This window comes from Zingiber officinale, chromosome 1A (assembly GCF_018446385.1).
Source record: "Zingiber officinale cultivar Zhangliang chromosome 1A, Zo_v1.1, whole genome shotgun sequence".
In the NCBI taxonomy this organism is placed as follows: domain Eukaryota; kingdom Viridiplantae; phylum Streptophyta; class Magnoliopsida; order Zingiberales; family Zingiberaceae; genus Zingiber; species Zingiber officinale.
This window is the reverse complement of record NC_055987.1, coordinates 23,387,853-23,406,613: the sequence shown is the minus strand read 5'-3', so window position 1 is coordinate 23,406,613 and position 18,761 is coordinate 23,387,853. Positions and strand designations below refer to the sequence as shown.

The 18,761-nt window shown below is 37.8% G+C and overlaps 1 protein-coding gene across 1 annotated transcript; it reads left to right on the top strand.

Annotated features, from left to right (window-relative positions):
* The first annotated feature begins 7,684 nt into the window (after positions 1-7,684).
* Positions 7,685-11,991, top strand: LOC122020810 (desiccation-related protein At2g46140-like). The gene is made up of 3 exons (XM_042578843.1): positions 7,685-7,832; positions 8,395-9,353; positions 11,793-11,991. Exons 2-3 carry the CDS (start codon positions 8,397-8,399, stop codon positions 11,796-11,798), a joined length of 963 nt encoding a protein of 320 aa, XP_042434777.1. The 5' UTR covers positions 7,685-7,832; positions 8,395-8,396; the 3' UTR covers positions 11,799-11,991.
* Positions 11,992-18,761: the final 6,770 nt, after the last annotated feature.

Here is an 18,761-nt window from a genome sequence, read left to right as displayed (position 1 = left end):
GTAAGTCTACTAAACTACCAGATTTTGCTTACTCTTGTTATTTTCGTTCTTTTGCTTCATTTGTTGCATCTATTAATTGTATTTCTGAGCCTAAATCCTATAGAGAAATTATTTGTAACCCACTTTGACAGAATGCTATAGCTGAGGAACTAACTGCTTTGCATTAGAGTCATACATGGGATTTGGTTTTATTGCCACTAGGAAAATATACTATTGGTTCTCGTTGGGTATATAAGATCAAAATTAAATCTGATGGATCTATCGAACGATACAAAGCTCGTTTTGTTGCTAAAGCTTATTCTCAATAGTTTGACATGGATTATGAAGAAACATTTGCTCCTGTTGCAAAAATGACAATTGTTCGTACTCTGATTGTTGTTGCTTCTGTTTGTCAATGGAGAATATCTCAGATGGATGTCAAGAATACATTTCTAAATGATGATCTTCATGAAGAAGTTTATATGACACCTGTTGGTTAGTCCTAGGAATATCGTACCAGTTTCACTGTACAAAATTTTGTACAAGTGTCGAACCTTTCCTAATAACCTATTGTGTTCTTTAGAAGTTAAATTAGGAATCGCAAACGGAACTTAACATTATTGATTCCAAATTTAACTTATCTGTTCTTAATGGTTTAGACTTGGATCGCAAGTGGAACTTAACACTATTGATCCAAATCCACCTATGTTATAAATTCAATTAAATATTAATTTTTAAAATTGGCTTCTAGGACTGCATGGCGAGGTACATGACCTTCTTGGGTATGGGAGCATCCATCACCGCCTAGACAAAGTTTTTTAAGGAAAGCTAATATTTAATTTCCTTATATGACTCTAGGTTTAACCAAAAGGAACAATCGAATCACAAATTAGAAAACAAAAAAAAAGACACAACTTCGAAACAAATCCGGAAAGCTAGAATCTAATGCCTCTTGTGTTTGGAATTCATATAAAGAAAAATAACTAGCATGATGCGGAAGAAAATTACTAGTTATACCTTTTCTTCATAAGCTAATAACCTCGAGATCTTCTGCCGTACTCCTCGCCTCCTCTTGGACGTCGTGTGGGTGACGATCCTCCAAGATGAATACCACCCAAAGAGCTTCTCCTCCTTCTCTAAGTTTCAGCCGCCACCACCACCAAGGAGCAAAACAGAGCAAAAGGGAAAAGAGAGGGAGAGAGGGCCGACCACAATGAGGAACTCTACCAAGAGAATAAGAATTGATGTGTCATGAGGCCTCTCCTCCCCTTCTTTTATATTACTTGCCCAAGACAAATAAGGAAAAAAAATCTTTCTCTTGTTTTCCTTTTCCCCTTTTATTTTTCCTTTTCTTTCCTCTTGATTGAATCAATCATCAAATCATTGATTGGATAATTTGATTTGATTGCCCAGCCCCTTACTTGGGCACCAAGCAAGGGTGGCCGACCCCTTTAAAAGGAAAGAAATTACTTTGTAAAAATTTTATAAGCAAAGAAGGAAAGCTCTTATAAAATTTTACAAGCTCTCTTTTTAATTTCCCAATGTGGATGTTAAAAAAAGGAAAGTTTTAAAAATGAAAACCAAGTTTTAAAATTTAAAACTTCTCTTCTAAAATTTTCTTTTTTTACATGGTTACAAAAATAGAAAATTTACAATTTTAAAACTTCTCTTCCTTTTTCCTTAAAACCATGAGGATGGTTAAAAAGAGAAAGTTTTAAAACTTTTAAATTTTCTTTTAAACCATGTGGTCTAATTCAAATAAGAAAAGTTTTATATTTTAAAATCTCTCTTTTAAAACTTGTAGATATTTACAAAGAGAAGATTTTAAAAATTCAAAACAACCCTCCTTATTTGAAATATGTGGTCGGCACCCTTCAAAATTCTTGTGGCCGACCACCTTAAGGAGATTATGGCCGACCCCTTTTGCTTGGTCACCAAGCCATGGGCCGACCTCTTCTTGGACACCAAGATGGACTTTTCATGAGTGGATTAGAGGCATTAATAAGGCTACGACAGGGACCTAGAGGAGAAATTGGTTTTGACCTTCCGACGAGCTTGAGTATCCCGTGTTCGCTTCGAACACACAACTCAAGTTCATCAATAATAACTCATTCTACTATAAAGTTATTATTGCACTACCGCACCAATCCCAAATTATATTATGGGCTCCTTCTTATCATGAGTGTGTTAGTCACCCTGTATTTAAGATAACAAATGCTCACTAATTAAGTAAGTTACTGATAACTCACTTAATTAATATCTAGCTCCAAGAGTAGTACCACTCAACCTCATTGTTATGTCGGATTAAGTTCACCTGCAGGGTTTAACATGACAATCCTTATGAGCTCCTCTTGGGGGCATTTTCAACCTAGATAACTAGGACACAGTTTCCTTCTATAATCAACAACACACACTATAAGTAATATCATTTCTCAACTTATCGGGCCTATTGATTTATCGAGCTAAATCTCACCCTTTGATAAGTTAAAGAAATAAATACTAAATATATGTGCTTGTTATTATATTAGGATTAAGAGCACACACTTCCATAATAACTAAGGTCTAGTTCTTTTATTAAGTCAGTATAAAAAGAACTTATCTTAAATGATCCTACTCAATACACTTAGAGTGTACTAGTGTAATTTATTAGTCAATATAAACTAATATCTAATTACACTACGACTATTCCAATGGTTTGTTCCTTTCCATCTTAGTCGTGAGCAACTATTTATAATTTATAAAGAACTGATAACATGATCTTCTGTGTGTGACACCACACACCATGCTATCTACAATATAAATTAATTGAACAACTACACTTAACAAATAAAATGTAGACATTTGACCAATGTGATTATTTTATTTCAAAAATAAATGTTTACAAAAGTTAGGCTTTTAGTATACACTCTAACAACACCTTCTCCTGGTATTTCACACAAACCTGGTGAAGTTTGCAGGCTTTGTAAAGTGTTTTATGGTCTCAAACAAGCACCTTGTGCTTGGTTTGAGAAGTTCTCTACAGTGATTACTTCGTTTGATTTTCATCCTAGTAATCATAATTCAACATTGTTTGTCAGATGTACGAGCGCAGATCATATTCTTTTATCATTATATATTGATGACATGATTATTACTGGTGATGATTCTGATGAAATTGCTTCCTTAAAGTCTGAGTTGACTCATTATTTTGCTATGAAAGACTTGGGTATACTACGTTTCTTTCTGGGCATTGAGGCTGCTTATTCTCCGAAAGGTTATCTTTTATCTTAGTCAAAGTATATATCTGATCTGTTTGAGTGTGTTCGTCTTACTAATAATAGAGTTGTTGATACTCCTATTGAGACTAATGCTCGATATTCTCCATCTGATGACTCACCTTTGTCGGATCCTAGTTTGTACAGAACTATTGTTGGAAGTTTGGTTTATCTCACCATGACTCGTCCAGATATTGCGTATGTTGTTCATGTGGTTAGTCAATTTATCGTTGCACTAACTATAGTTCATTGAGCTGCTGTTCTTCGTATTCTCAGGTATCTTCGGGACACTCAATTTCAAAGAATTTTATTTCCTTCTACTTCATCTCTTGAGCTGCGTGCATACTCTGATGTAGATTGGGCTGGTGATTCTATGGATCGCAAATCTACCACTGGATTCTACATTTTTCTTGGTGATTTCCTCATTTCTTGGAAGAGTAAAAAGCAAGATGTTATTTATAGATCTTCCACAAAAATAGAGTATCGTGTCATGGCTTCAACTACTCGTGAGATAGTTTCGTTGCATTGGTTGCTTACAGATATGAGTGTCTCTCTTCATCAGCCTACTCCATTATATTGTGATAATCAGAGTACTATTCAAATTACACGCAATTCAATTTTTCATGAGTGGACGAAATATATTGAAATTGATTGTCACATTACTCGTCACCATCTTCAGATTGCCATCATCACATTACCTTTTATTCCTTTAAAGCTATAGATTGTTGATATGTTTACCAAGACACATTTCGCTTCACGTTTTCATTTCTTATCTGACAAACTCTCAATGTTTCTAGCTGTAACATCGTCAATTTAAGGGGAGATATTAGATTATATATTTATTTGTTTATAGCTTTTAGGGCAATTTGGACTTTTTCCTTTTTTTTATAGAGTTTAGGGTTTCTTAACTTAACTATATAAGACCTTATACTCTGTATCAATTTTAAGATCCAATAATATAGTTAGTTTTTTTCTTCTCTTTATTTCTACAACTAATACAACTTGAAATTTCGTCAGTTTTGAGAGACTCGAGATCGATTAGACCAGAGGTCCAATTTGTTAGACCGCTCAACCGAGACATGAAATCGTGCTAGTCCCGAATATTGACCCCTTCGTAACTTTGATCGTCATCTCAGTCGACTTTCTTGACTTTGTGTTATTCGTCGTATCAATATTGATTAATTCGATAAAATAATAAAATTATTTGTCAAATTAATTGAACCAATTAATTTTTTTTTCTAAAATTGATTAAAATTTTAATAAAAATTAAACAAATCTAATTGATATAATATTTTATTTGGTTAGAAATAGAAAAAGATAGTATACTGGGTAGGTAATATCAATGTTGACTGTGAGAACTTTTTGATAGAGGCAAGAGACGTCGAGCAATCCTGCGTATCAAAAAAAATAAAGAGAAGAAAATGTCAGCAACCGAGCCAGAGAGGAGTCCCCGGCCCAGACACTCTGATGCTTATATTAAACAGGTGGTCAAGAGAAAAAATAATACAATAAACAGCAAAAAGGAATAGTGGACTCTGAGTGCGTAATATTGTGTACCTACATTTTTATTAGGAGACTCCTTATATAGTATCAATTTTCCTTTGTGCACAAATATCGATGCATTTTCAAAAAAGGATCAATCATTTTGACACTTTGACACCTTTCCAAAAATAGACCCACCTCTACGCTTTGCAGGATAGAAGCTTCCATTGTAAAACTGCCTAGGGAATGTTCTCTTGATCCTATAACAATCGTTACATAAAATGTCAAAAAATAATATTAGACCATTATGTTGAGGAACCCTTAATATGCTTTGATGGTAGCCCGACCAAGTTGCCTCTGTCATTTGATCGGAATTCACTCGTGGATGAGGTTGGGTCGACTAAAGAATGATGACCCTCTCTAGACTTGGTTTTCGCTCAGCCTCTCTGCTCAGTTAAAGAGTCTGGACCAATTAGGCTGTATTCCTAGCATGCTCGATCGGATCGAAGGTTTGTCGGCTAAACCACTCGACAGTGACACCTAACCAGCTCTAAATGATACTAATACAACTTGAAGTTTCATCAATTCTGAGAGATTCGGGATCGATCGGACCAGAGGTCCAATCGATTAGAATACTCGATCGGGACATGAAACTGTGCTAGTCCCGAATGTTGATCCCTCCTTAACCTTGACTGCCACCTCAATCGACTTTCTTAACTTTGATCTCGATTTTGAGGGTCCTATGTTATTTACCGTATCAATATTAATTAATTTGATAAAACAACATAATTAATCGTCAAAATTTATCATAAATCAAATGACATGACCTTATTTTTTTTTTTTGTACCAGAGTATCATCACCTATTGTAAGGGATATTTTAAAAATATTAAAAATCATCATGTACAAATTTCTATAGGTGATTTCTTTTTGGTGGCATGCAATTGAGCCCACTAAAAATGAGCAACAGTTAGGGGTGTAAATGAACCAAGCCACTCGTGAGCTATTCAAAGCTCGATTCGATAAAAGCTCGTTTGAGCTCGTTTAATGAGGCTCGTTAAGATAAATAAACCAAGCTCAAGCTTCGCAATATTCGGCTCGTTAGCTCGTGAACACATTCGTTAAGCTCATTAAGCAACTTTTAAATAAAAATAATAATAGTTTTGATATTGAATTTATAGATTTTACACTCTACTTATGAAAAATATAAACAAATATATTAAATTTATTTATTAGAATAAAATTATAAATTTTAATAATATTATTATAATTTTCTCTAAATATATAATTTAGTTTTTAATGAATATTTAAATTTATGATTTATATTTATTAAACTCGTTTAGGCTCGATAAAAGCTCGAATAAGCTCGTGAGTCATGAATATATTTGTTAAATAAAATTCGAGCTCGGCTCGATTATAAACGAGTCAAGCTCAAACATTCAAGAGTTCGGCTCGGCTCGGTTCGATTACACCCTTAGCAACAGTTACTTTTTATTTATTTTTTTTCAATTTTTTGTTTTATGTTTTTCTAAATTTAATTGTATCGGAAAAATAAAAAACAACCTTGCCAATTTTTTTTTTAAAGCTCAGCCTACCTTTTAAAAAAAAATATAAAATTAGATGTAAATTAATAAAATTATTGTGGACCATAAATATTTAATTGGTAAAATAATTAAATATAAAATTAAAGATATTTGGAAGTGAGATATTTAATTTGTGAGACCTATAAAGATTTAGTTGGTGAAATATTTAATTATGAGATTTATGATATTTATGTAGTGGAATCTTTGAATGATAATATAAAATAGGACCACAAATCCCAAGTATCCTATCTTATTTAGAATACTCTAAAGAAATTAAGGTCCTTTGTTTCGTAAATTACAAATCAGAGAATGATCTGTTTACTTAGGGGTGTAATCGAGTCGAGCCGAGTCGAACTTTTAAATGTTTGAGTTTAGTTCGTTCATAATCGAACCGAGCTCGAGTTTTATTTACGAATAGATTCATGGCACACGAGCTTATTCGAACTTTTATCAAGCCTAAACTAACTTAATAAATATAAATTATAAATTTAAATATTTATTAAAAACTAAATTATATATTTATAGAAAATTATAATATTCTTATTAAAATTTATAATTTTATTTTAATAAATAAATTTAATATATTTATTTATATTTTTCATAAGTAGAGTGTAAAATTTATAAATTTAATATCAAAACTATTATTTTTTTCATTTAAAAGTTGATTTATGAACTTACTAATGAACATGTTCATGAACTAACGAGTTAAATATTGTGAAACTTGAACTTAATTTATTTATCTTAACGAATCTCATTAAATGAGTTCAAACGAATTTTATCGAATAGAATTTCAAATATCTTAGGAATGATTTAGTTCATTTAGGTGTCCATATTTACTATAATTAATTAATTTTGATAACCCTACTTATTAAATAGATAGGGGTCACTAAAATTAATTAATACATAGAATGGGCCATCGATAAGTGGATCCGTTCTCTAAGAAATCCCTAGTTTCGTTAATTCCTATAAATGGTCATGTTTGCTTTCGCTGAAGCTACGTACCCGTGTTTTATCCCGAAGTTTGATTGGTTAGACGGTGAATAGCTTACAACACTCACTGAAAAAGGCCACTGTGTCAGTGTTAATGCCTACTGTGTCAGGCCTGCCGACCTCAAAAATCAAATTATGGATCCCACCAAAAGTAAAAATCCTTAGAGTCCACACAGAATTGGCTCAAAAAGTTCTTCGGGCAATCAATGGAAAGAGAGAAGCGGGCCCGCTCCTAACTCGAGTAGTATAAAGGGTAGATTTCGAGAAGCCGTCTACAATGGTCACGATGCTCGTAGTACGGTGGTGACTGAGAAAATACATCTCAAACAAGGACCGATACCCTGAAAGATACCCGTCATCAAAACCCTTCATCTCGATGTAATCAAATCGTATGAACTGGTGTTCAATATTTGAGGGTCGCAAATTAGATTACTTGAAAAGGCAACGATATCAGAGTCAACCAGACTCTGCCTCTCGATTTACTTCCGGCCGAAGGCTCTCTTCGTGCTTTCTCGTGATCGGCGTTTCTTCCTCCCCTCCTCCAAGGTATGGTCTCCGATTCATCTCCTCTTTTTTTCTTTTTTTTTTTTTTCGGAAAGATCGATCCTCTTGCTTTCTTCCTTCCTCCGGCCATAATACTGTGGTAGAGCAAAATCTATTCAGATTCACTCTGTCGGTCTCGATTCCTTTTCTTTGGCACCTAGAGTTCAGGTTATGGTCACATTGTTAGATCATGTTTTTTTTGTTTGTTTTTTTAATGATCGCTGTATTGTAATCTAAGATTTTACTTTGACGTTTAATCTCTTGTTTATCAACAAGGTTTTTTTTTCCCCACTTGTATTCGCAAAGTAGTGTCTGAATCGGACGATTCGTTGACTAACTGTCTTGAGATCAAGCTTGCGCTTCAAGTTGAATCTGCTTGGTGTTCTACATGTTGTTTTTTTTTACGTGTGAAAATTTACTCCCTTGTCACGGCATAGTGCATGTCTGTAATCTGCGTCAACGATTCTTTTCCACTAGATCGGATTTTTTTGGATAAATCTGACTGATAGCATTTATATGGTTTTGAAATTCCAAACGAAATGCACTTACGTTCGTGATTTATTAGGAATGGCATCATCTGATGATCAAGAAGTTGTTGAGAGGAAATGGAATAAGGAAGAAAAGAAGGAAGATGAGCATGAAGAGAAAGAGGGTTTTCTTGAGAAAGTCAAGGACTTTATTCATGACATAGGCGAGAAGATCGAAGGGGCACTAGGGTTTGGGAAACCGACTGCAGATGTTACCGGGGTTCATCTTCCATGTATCAATCTAAAGAAGGCAGATATTGTTGTCGATGTGCTGATTAACAATCCTAATCCCATTCCTATTCCTCTTATAGACATAGATTACTTGATTGAAAGTGATGGCAGAAAGCTTGTCTCTGGACTTATCCCTGATGCTGGGACGATCCATGCACATGGTTCAGAGACTGTCAAGATACCTGTGAGCTTGATTTATGATGACATTAGGTGCACTTATCATGATATCAAGCCTGGAAGTATCATTCCTTACAGAATCAGAGTTGCGCTCATTGTGGATGTTCCAATTATTGGAAGGCTCACCCTGCCTCTGGAGAAGTCCGGTGAGATCCCGGTGCCATACAAGCCAGATGTTGATGTCGAGAAGATACGCTTTGAAAAATTCTCCTTTGAGGAAACAATAGCAAACCTCCACCTGAAATTAGAAAACAAGAATGACTTTGACCTTGGACTCAATGCACTTGATTATGAAATATGGCTCTCTGATGTTAGCATTGGCACTGCAGAGCTCACTAAATCTACAAATATCCCAAAAAATGGGATCACCAAGATGTTGATTCCCATTAGTTTTCGGCCTAAGGAGTTTGGTTCTGCTCTCTGGGATATGATCAGGGGAAGAGGAATTGGTTACTCAATGAAAGGGAATATTGATGTTGATACTCCATTCGGAAACATGAAATTACCAATTGAGAAGGAAGGTGGAACAACCCGCCTCAAGAAAGGTAAAAAGGGTGAAGACAACGAAGACGACGACGACGACGATGAGGTATGCTCGATCCTTTTTCCCTTCTGCTTTATTGCTTCAAGCATGTTAGAATTTATGTTGGCACACAACTTTTCCACACAACTTTTTTGTTTGAATGTTGTGTCTATGCATGGAATGAACTCACAGAGGAAAGCTAGATGATTTCATTGCTAATTTGTGAAGCAATGCGGCTTTAGAACTAAGTTGTAGAAGTAATCTTAAAACTCCTTATCTTGGACGTTTTAGGATGTTGGTATGCTTGCTTACTATTTTAATGCTGCAGCTTGAGAGCCGATGATCTAATGTATCAGCTAGAAGTTCCAAATGCAAGTTCCAGTTTGCTTGACTATTTTCCACTTGAGTTCTTTACAAACTCCGGCTTGTCTTCAGTCTCTATTGTAAGAGCACTTCAGAACATTTACTGGAACATGCCATCTAGGGCGCACTCTAACAAGGTTAAATTAAGCCTTGTCATCTAATCGTGCAGTTTGAAATTTTGCGAGCAATAACAGTACAATGGGGTGACTGCTTACCAACTCTTGTGGAATCTATATATGCCAAATGAAGGTCTTGGTCTCAATACGACACTATTGTGCACTAGAGTCTGATACATAGTCATAGATAAAAGATAGTTGAACTTAATTCTCTCTCTCTCTCCCACACACAGATAAAGATACCTACATGCTATCCCCATGGGACGGGCAAATGGTCATTATATGGGGCATTGCCACCAAGAGGTCTAGAGGTCAATTTCGGACGACGAAATGCTTGCCAACTCTCCCATGCAATGGTCACTGTTCAAAAGGCAAAAAAAGCTATCTGTGATTTACCTCTCTACAAATGACTGGGGGATCGGTCGTCTGGGCACTATCGCAACGTATGACCTTTTGCCACCAAAAGATACCTACATGCCCCCACGGACTGATGTAGTTGGTTCATATAATGGTGTTGCTGTCAATAGGCCCGAGTCAATTTTTAGCGGGTGCAGAATACCCTGGTTGCCTCAATCTCTTCTTGCATGCGCTGTTGTTTCTGAGCGAAACCCCCTTTGATTTACCTTTCTTTCAGATAGTTGTGATTTACCTCTCTTCCAGATAGTGGAGGGTTACCCTGGAGGGGCTACCGAGGTAAAGGTTTTACCTTTTGCTGCCAAGATAAAGATACCTACATAATACATAGCCATAGAGATAGAGAAAAAGATGAAAAAACAATTTAGGCTTGGGTTAGTTGGAACCTCCTGAGCTGGCACGAATTAGACCAACGGTATTTCTAAAATAAACAGAATGCTTTAATATGGAGAACTAGTCCGTATGATAAACTCCAGCCAGTAGGTCTTAGTGTATAGTAAATGCACCAATGCAATCTCTCCTTCATTGATCTAGTAGAGTTTAAAATTGTTACAGTATCCTTAATATTTATATTCATTTCTTGTCTTCTTGATAAATAAGTTGATGGATAGATTGAGTGCCATGGAAAGTCAACAAACAACTAATCCTTCTGTTGTTTCCTTGGACTGAAAAGGGGAACATAGATATTTGCATTATAGTTGAATGTTGATCCTGTCATTCATCTGCTAGACAATGGAGCTAAAATTAATTACTGAATATAGATAATAATATTTCCTCTATCTATATATCTACTGAAGAAATAACTAGAAGAGTAATTTTTTCTCTCAAACTTGGTTTCCATTCTAGTCTTTCTTATATATCCATCTTTTCAATTCATTTTATTATCTATGCCCTACATGGAAACTGATCCTAAGGGTATTGATTTCTCAGTAAGATACAAAAGTGGAAAGATTAATGAAGAAGGAAATAGGAAAATTAGGGAGGATACAAATCATCACAAAGTTGTCTGCTTAACAAAATAGAAAATGAAAAGCACATAAATCCTTTCTCCTAACTCACCTCTTTGCTCCTTACCCCTGTGCTTTGCTATGAGTCCCGCTGCTAGTCTGTACCCCACTGCCGTGAGCCACACTGTTTTAAGCTACGTCGTCAACCACCAGCATTACAATGGCCACTCGCGTGGTAAGTGAACACCACCATTAACACTGCTAGTACCTTGACGTAAGAAGCCATTTACCTCTGCAACATGCGTTTACCTCTGCAGCCTGCGTTGATCTAGAAGGGACAGGGCATGGTTATTCATGGAGAAAGAGAAACGAGTAGGCAAACAAGTCATTTTCAAACATTAGAGTCTCTCCATTTTCCTTCCTCTTTAGCAAGATTGAGTGGCAAGAAATGAGGTAGTTTGATGTTTTCATTTAGCTTTAGGCGATCTACATGCATCTCTAAAATCTCACCAAACAAAATGTATTGTTTGTTTCCCAGTTTTTTGAAAGGAATAGTAGATTGCTAAACTCGTGTTATTAATCTATCCTATTGCATTTTACTAGTTTTTGCCTTGATTTCGTTTTCATCATGGGAATTTCCTAATTGTTGGTAAATGGCCATGCAGGATTAAGCAGCTGGGACCTGAGTTAATAAAGAGTGGAACAATTCGGATGATGATGTTTTCCTGATTTGCGTGCGATCTTCGTGAGTGCTTGTCCATCTGTTTAAGTGTTTTATTTTATGTAAGACCATGAATAGTATCTCCTATTGACTGACGCCTTCCGAAATTGGGTTAGTAATATTTTGGACCTATGTTATCTGCATTTATTGTTGCTGTTTCCTACAATTACGGTGATGGGTGAAAATCCGATATGACAAGGAAATAGGATGGCCTGGACAAGGAACTTCTCTAATTTAATTTTTGGAAAAGAAAAGTTGTACTAGAATACTTTCCTTGTGGAAAGAACATACGGGGCCCTAGTTGCGTTTTGATAAAATGCCACGTCATAATGGTAGAGACGTATAATGCTTTGGCCCAAGGACTATTTATTACTAGCGTTTTGCTTATCACAATTGGCCATCACGGATATTTTCATAAATTATCAACTGCAGTCCTCACGAATTGTTAGTATCTCTATAGATATTTATTTTAATAGATGTTGAAATTAATTTTTAGCAGATGCAAACTATTTTATTGGACGCTTAACCTCTTCTATATAAAAGATCACTATACTAGAGAAAATGTCCTCCTCCAATTTACCTATTTGTATCCTACTGTGAAGACAGTAATACTAGATCACTTGCGGTGAACGATATCATCTTTTATTCTAATGAATTATCAGCTGCAGTTAATGGATATAGATTAAAGTATTTGTTAAGGGAAAAGTTTTAGGTCAAGAGGATATATGTTCATTTACAAATTGAACCCAATTTGGAAGTGTATGATCGAAAAGTACGATAGAGGAGAGGGTGAATATCGCTCTTTTAAAAATCCTTTTTTCGTTTGAAATCATAAACAAAATCATAACAGAAAAATAGATTATGAAAGATTGGTTACTTGAAGATGGATAAAACGTACGCAGATAGAGCTTTGTCGAGGTGCAACTACGTCAACCGTCCAGATGCCCAACGGTGGTTCAAGTACCCAGAGTTGGATAAATCCCCGACGAAATAGGATTGGATAGGTTTTGGTCTAGACACCCGGGACTGATCCAGGCACTTGGAAAAGGCTATAAAAAGGGTTTCAACCAACAACTTCAGAAGACAATTCTTTATGACTTCTGTATTTACTCATTGTTGGCCCCCTTAGCGGTCGGCTAGAGGGGGCGAATAACCTTAAATAAAAATAAAACCTTTCTCATCTTTTCAAGCTAAAATAAGAAATATTTGTATAAAAAGAAACTTAATTAAATAAAGAAAAAGACAGATCATTTACTTAGTTACAACCTAAGTGGTTGTTAATCCAAAGCAAGTAAAACTCACTAAAAAGTCTCCTTCCGACGAAGACGCCTCTTACAGCAGTTGAAGTATTCAATTACAAAGCCAAACATAAAGAAAATTGACTACAAGTATTGTTGTTTAGCTTCTGGGATCATGGTTGTATTTATAGCCTTGATCGGGGCACTTGGAAGAGTTCCAGGCGCTTGGACGTAAATAGAATTTTATCCTCGTCGCAACGAATCGTGCGATGTCGCAATTTGATAGAATTTTTGGTCTGGGTGCCCGGACCCAAAAGTCAATATCCTGTTGACTTTTTGGTCCGACTCTTCCGTTCCGGTTCTGCTCGCTTGGGTGATTTCGACCATCCGGAATAGGGCTCACTCGAACCCATCTTTCGGCCTTCTCGAGTAACCTTTCGCTCCGGCTTCTCGTCCCTCGGACGCACCGATCCCGTCGCGTCGACTCTCTCCCGTGCCATCCTTCTTGCTAGCTGCGTCTTTTGCTCGATTTCTTGTACTCCTAAGTTTGCTACACACTTAGACACAAGACATCAAAATATAACAAGACCTAACTTGACTTAGTTGATCACATCAAAACTATCACGAGATACTTACAACCTCCCTTTTTTTTATGTAAGCAATCCAAGTTAAGTTATAGTAAATCAGACATAAATAACAGTAAGGTAATAATTTTTGTAAGTAAAAATTGTGCAAAAAATTAAATAAATTTACCCTCCCTCTAGACTTAATCTTACTTATCCCCCTTTGATACATTAAAAAAATAGGGTACTTTAAAATGACTTGGAAGTCCATCCAAAACAAAGTTTAAAGGAAAATACTATAATAACGATTATCTAGGAAATCATGAAAGTTTAAATTTCAACAAAATCTGGACTTTAATAAGGTATAAATGAATTTTGAAAAAATAATTTAAAAATATTTTTATGTATTGAAAAATTCTGAAAATTTTAATAAGAGTCGAACAGACATATATAAAACACATATAAAATTTTGCATAAAGGAGTGAACTTAAGCAGAAAATAAATTTTCAAAAGAAAAATTTTAATTTTAAAAACTATCTTTTGAGTAATTAACAAATATTTTTAGATTTGGCAAAAAAAATTATAATAGTTAACTATTTAACAATTAGTCTATTAAATATTCATTTTAATAATTAGCTTCTAGGTCGTGACTAGACATTTGACCTTGGATATTAGAACAACAACCACATCTTGATTAAACTTTTTAAAAAAATTCAATATTTATTTTTATTTTTACAAATAGTAACTTTGAAAAAAAAAATTAATTTATTCTAAGTAGGATTTGAGAACCTAATATAGATTTCTTCCTATTAGATTGATTAAGTATCTTTTAGGAACATATTTTACTGATAATTTTCTACTTTGACCTTTATGGTATCTAAAATGTCAATTGAGTCCTTAATAATATCTAGAATATAAGCATGCAAAATTTTTAAAAATTTTCTATTTGTTCCTTTAAATTAGCATTTTCAATTTTCAATTTATTAAGCTCTTCTATTAAGCAAGAATTTACTAAGATTTTTTTTATTTTTAAGTTTTTTTTTTTTTCAAAATTTTCTTTTTTATTTTTAATTTACACATTAATTTAATCATAGATTTTATGAGACATACCTCACTTATTATGTCAAATCTGAAGCTTGATTTTCCCCTTGTTTCGCTGCATTCGTCTGATATCGCTCCCCCTTCATCAATGTTGGCTTATGAGGAGCTTTGTTCTTTGTGATTAGCCATTAGTGCTAGTCCGGCGTATGCTTTTATTTCTGACTCAGATGACGAACTTTCGTCTTAAATGGTCTTAAGATTTTTGTGCTTGTTTTGCTTGGGGCCTTTGCCTTTTTTCCTTTTTGAGCTCCGGGCAGTTCTCCTTTATGTGTCCTTTTTGACACTGGTAGCATCAAACATTTTTTCTATTTCTTTGATTTTTTTTTCTATTCTACAATTCTTTAAATTTAGTAGACTTAATTTTTTTTAAAAAAACTTTTTTACCATGTACGCTTTTTGGTATCCTTCTAGATCTGAGTCTGACTTGGAATCATCCTTCTTGGTGGCTCTTAGTGCCATATTCTGGTTTGACTCTACTGTTGTACCTGCACATCAAGTCTCATGTAATTCTAAAGTTGAAAACAATTCCTCTAGGGTACTTACCTCCAGGTCCTTCGAGATGTAGTAGGTGTCTACGATCGAAGTCCATTCAAGGGTTTTGGGAAAGGCGTTTATTGCATAGCGTACAGAGTCCCGGTTGGTTACCATTTCACCAAGGTTGTCTAGTCTGGTGATCGGCTTCTTGATCTTCGTGTGTAGTTCGATTACCTTCTCACATTTTTCTAGACGGATGTTCGTCAGTTTGTTCCGAAGAATGTCCAGTCGTGTGAGTTTCGCTTCGGATGTTCCTTCGTGGAGTTCCAGAAACTTCTCCAAAAGGTCTTTTGTTGATGTATAACTTCTAATGTGATTTACTTCTTAAGGCGGTAATACACTTAAAAGATGATATTCCATTCTGTTGTTGGCTACGAAATCGCTTTGCTCCATTTTCGTCCAGAGGTACTCGTCTTTCTCTACGCCTTTTTGATCTTTTGGAACTACAAAATCGTACTTAATTATTAAAAGAATTTCAAAGTCGGTTTTTAGGAATACATCCATTCGGCGTTTCTAGCGTGCGAACTCTCCTTCGAACTTTGGTGGGATGTGGCTTGGTCTGGCCATTGATTTTGCTTCAGTCGATGGTAAGTCCTTCCGAAACGTCCTTGCTCTGATACTAATTGTTGATCCCCTTGGCGACCGACTAGAGGAGGAGGGGGGGGGGAGGGGGGTGAATAGCCTGAAATAAAAAATAACACATTTCTCGTCCTTTCAAGGTAAATTAAGAAACACTTACATAAAAAGAAACTTAATTAAGGAAAGAAAGAGGCAGATCGTTTACTTGGTTACAACCTAGGTGATTGTTAATCCAAGACAAGTGAAGCTCACTAAAAATCCCGATCGACTGATTGGATAAAAGGATAAAGAGGGAAGCATAGACCGACCACAAATTGGTCGCGAAAGAAACAAACAGTGTCGGTCGGCAGATTGTAAGTCCGATCGGAAGAGGTGGTCAAAACTAATCTATGGTCAGAAGGAAGTTCGAATTCGCGAAGGAAGCGTCCCGCGTCATCCTCGTCAAACCGGCTTACCATAGTCATATACCATAGGCCAGGAGAAGGATCAGAAGGTTGCGAGGTGCTAGCCATCGCCGGGACAATACCGAGGAAGAAAGGACCGAGACGAAAGGGTTGACGGAGGAGGTCGGAACTGTATTGAACGGGCGCAAAGGCCACCGGAATGGAGAACACATAAGAAGGTAAAGATAGGAGAAGGCTTATTGGGAGGCGAGGCGTGAAGAAGAGGGAGGTCGAAAGTTCATCGGGGCGCCGAGGCAAGCGAACATTGGGAAGCTGGACACGAGAGGAATCACCAAAAGCACGAAGGCAAGAGCGATAGAAGGAAGATAAGTGTCGACGCTTCATAAACCCGGGGCTCAGTTCACAGCAACCGTTCGATCCAGGTCATCGAAAGGAATGTCGGCATCGGACCGTCAGATTTGAACCGACGTCTGTCCCATCGAAGATGACGCCCTCACCATACGATGACGGCGGACTTGCCAAGTGGCGATCAGTGATGGGGCAGCATTTAATGAACATCATTTCTCGCGCGTGGGCAACTTAATGAGGATTGGCATGAACTCCGAGGAGACCTGACGACTTCGACCGTCCTTAAAAGCGGTAGCGCGACAAGCGGCGAATAGAAATCAAAACTACAAGGCATAGCCATCAACTCGTCGGTCGGCCGAATGGACCTCCCTAGAGCCGAACGGAGGTACACTTTCAGGAGCAGCAGAGTGGATGTCGCTCGATCAAACTCATAGTCCAATCAGTCGGTAAGGACGGGGAACCCTCATTGGCGGGAGGTCAACGACACGTGGAGGTCAACGGTCAGTCGTGCCGAACGGATAGAGGTCATGCCGAGCGGACATCCGACCAAGGGTCTCCCGGACCGGACGAAAGACAGCCCGACCAGGGGTCGGGTTTCCGACGCTCAAGTAGAGTCTATGGGCCAAGCGGAACTATCGGCTGAGCCGCATGACAATAAGGCGCAATTCCATCCGAGCACAAAATCAGGGCTTCGCCGCTCAGGCCAAGGTAGACGCATTCCCGGAAACCAAGAGCGCCGAGCGGCTGGTTTACTTCAAAAATATGTCCATGTTCAATAAAGGCTGGAAGTCCCGCTACTCTACATCTGATTTCTCGATCGACATGCTTTTTCGACAAGCTGGTAGATGAATTTATCGAACTCCCCTAGGCTGGGACGATACCGATGGGAGTTGATCTACCTTCAAGTAGCCGCACAATTGACCGGTCTGAAATCCACATCCACAAGTTACTGTTGGGTGGACATCATCAATGGGAACGCACTTGAATCCGAGTGAAGAAGATGGAAGAAGCTGGACGCCAACTCATGGTGACACTCTCCCCCGAAGAGCTCGACGCACTCATCCAAGCGCGAGCAGCCAAGATAGTCGAGCAACAACAAAAGGCTCAAGCCGATCGAATAGCGCAACAGGCAACGTCGGCATTAGGCGGTCGAGCGGCACTAGAAGACTGGCCGGAGTAGCTCTCGATATGGGGCCAGAACAAGGGCCCGACCGACACTCGGGCCGCCCCGATACCATTCCATCGGGCTTTGTTCCAAACACCCTTGGAAGTCGCGCAAGCCGCGCCCCTCCGTGATGCAAGGAAGAGCAAGGCGCCCGAGTGGATCAATAGACAATTTTCTGAGGCAATCTGCGCGACCCACTACCACGGCATTACGCACCCCCGGATCCGAACGACCATCTCGGTAAGTTCGACAACACAGCTACATTGCATCAATATACGATGTTGTGAAGTGTCGGGTGTTCATCACCACCCTCTCGGGATCGACGCAACGATGTGCCGGACGGATCAATCACAAGCTTCAAAGAGTTCCGCACGACATTCCTCCATCACTTCGTGAGCAGCAGACGCTATCCAAGCAAGGATCGAAGGAGTCACTCCGAGCTTACATCCAACGCTTCAACCAAGTATGGACATTCCAACGGTCACCTCGGAAACCATGATGAACGCTTGTGGACGTTGAATTCTTGCAGCTACGACCACATGCTGAACAAAGCCAACGAGTACATCAACGTGGAAGAAGCTCGGATGGCGAGAAAAAAAGAGCCACGCCAGGAAGCCGCCCAATTATCCACCAAGAGGACCCCGCAGAGATAGCTCATCATCGACACAAGGCCGCACGTCGATCGACCCAACCCAAAAGGGAAGGTATGGACTCCCATGTTTTGTTCGCTCCACCAATCCGCCACACACAACACCTGGGATTGTCGGAGTCTCCCTCCGATCGCTCATCCCGCTCCCAGGAGTTATCGTCGTCGATCCCCCTCACCTGATAGGCGACATCAGCACCAAGAGACCGGGCGGCGGGTAGCCAGAGAATCTCTTGAGCGGCATTATCACCAGCCCCAGAGAGTTAATCCCCGGGCGTCGAATGAACGACCTAGGTCGTTCGCTCGGGAGGAGGAGAACAGAAGCAACGGCACGG

What these genes read in the sequence shown, in the direction of transcription:
- LOC122020810 (XM_042578843.1), top strand. Translation starts at nt 8,397, where the DNA reads ATGGCATCATCTGATGATCAAGAAGTTGTTGAGAGGAAATGGAATAAG.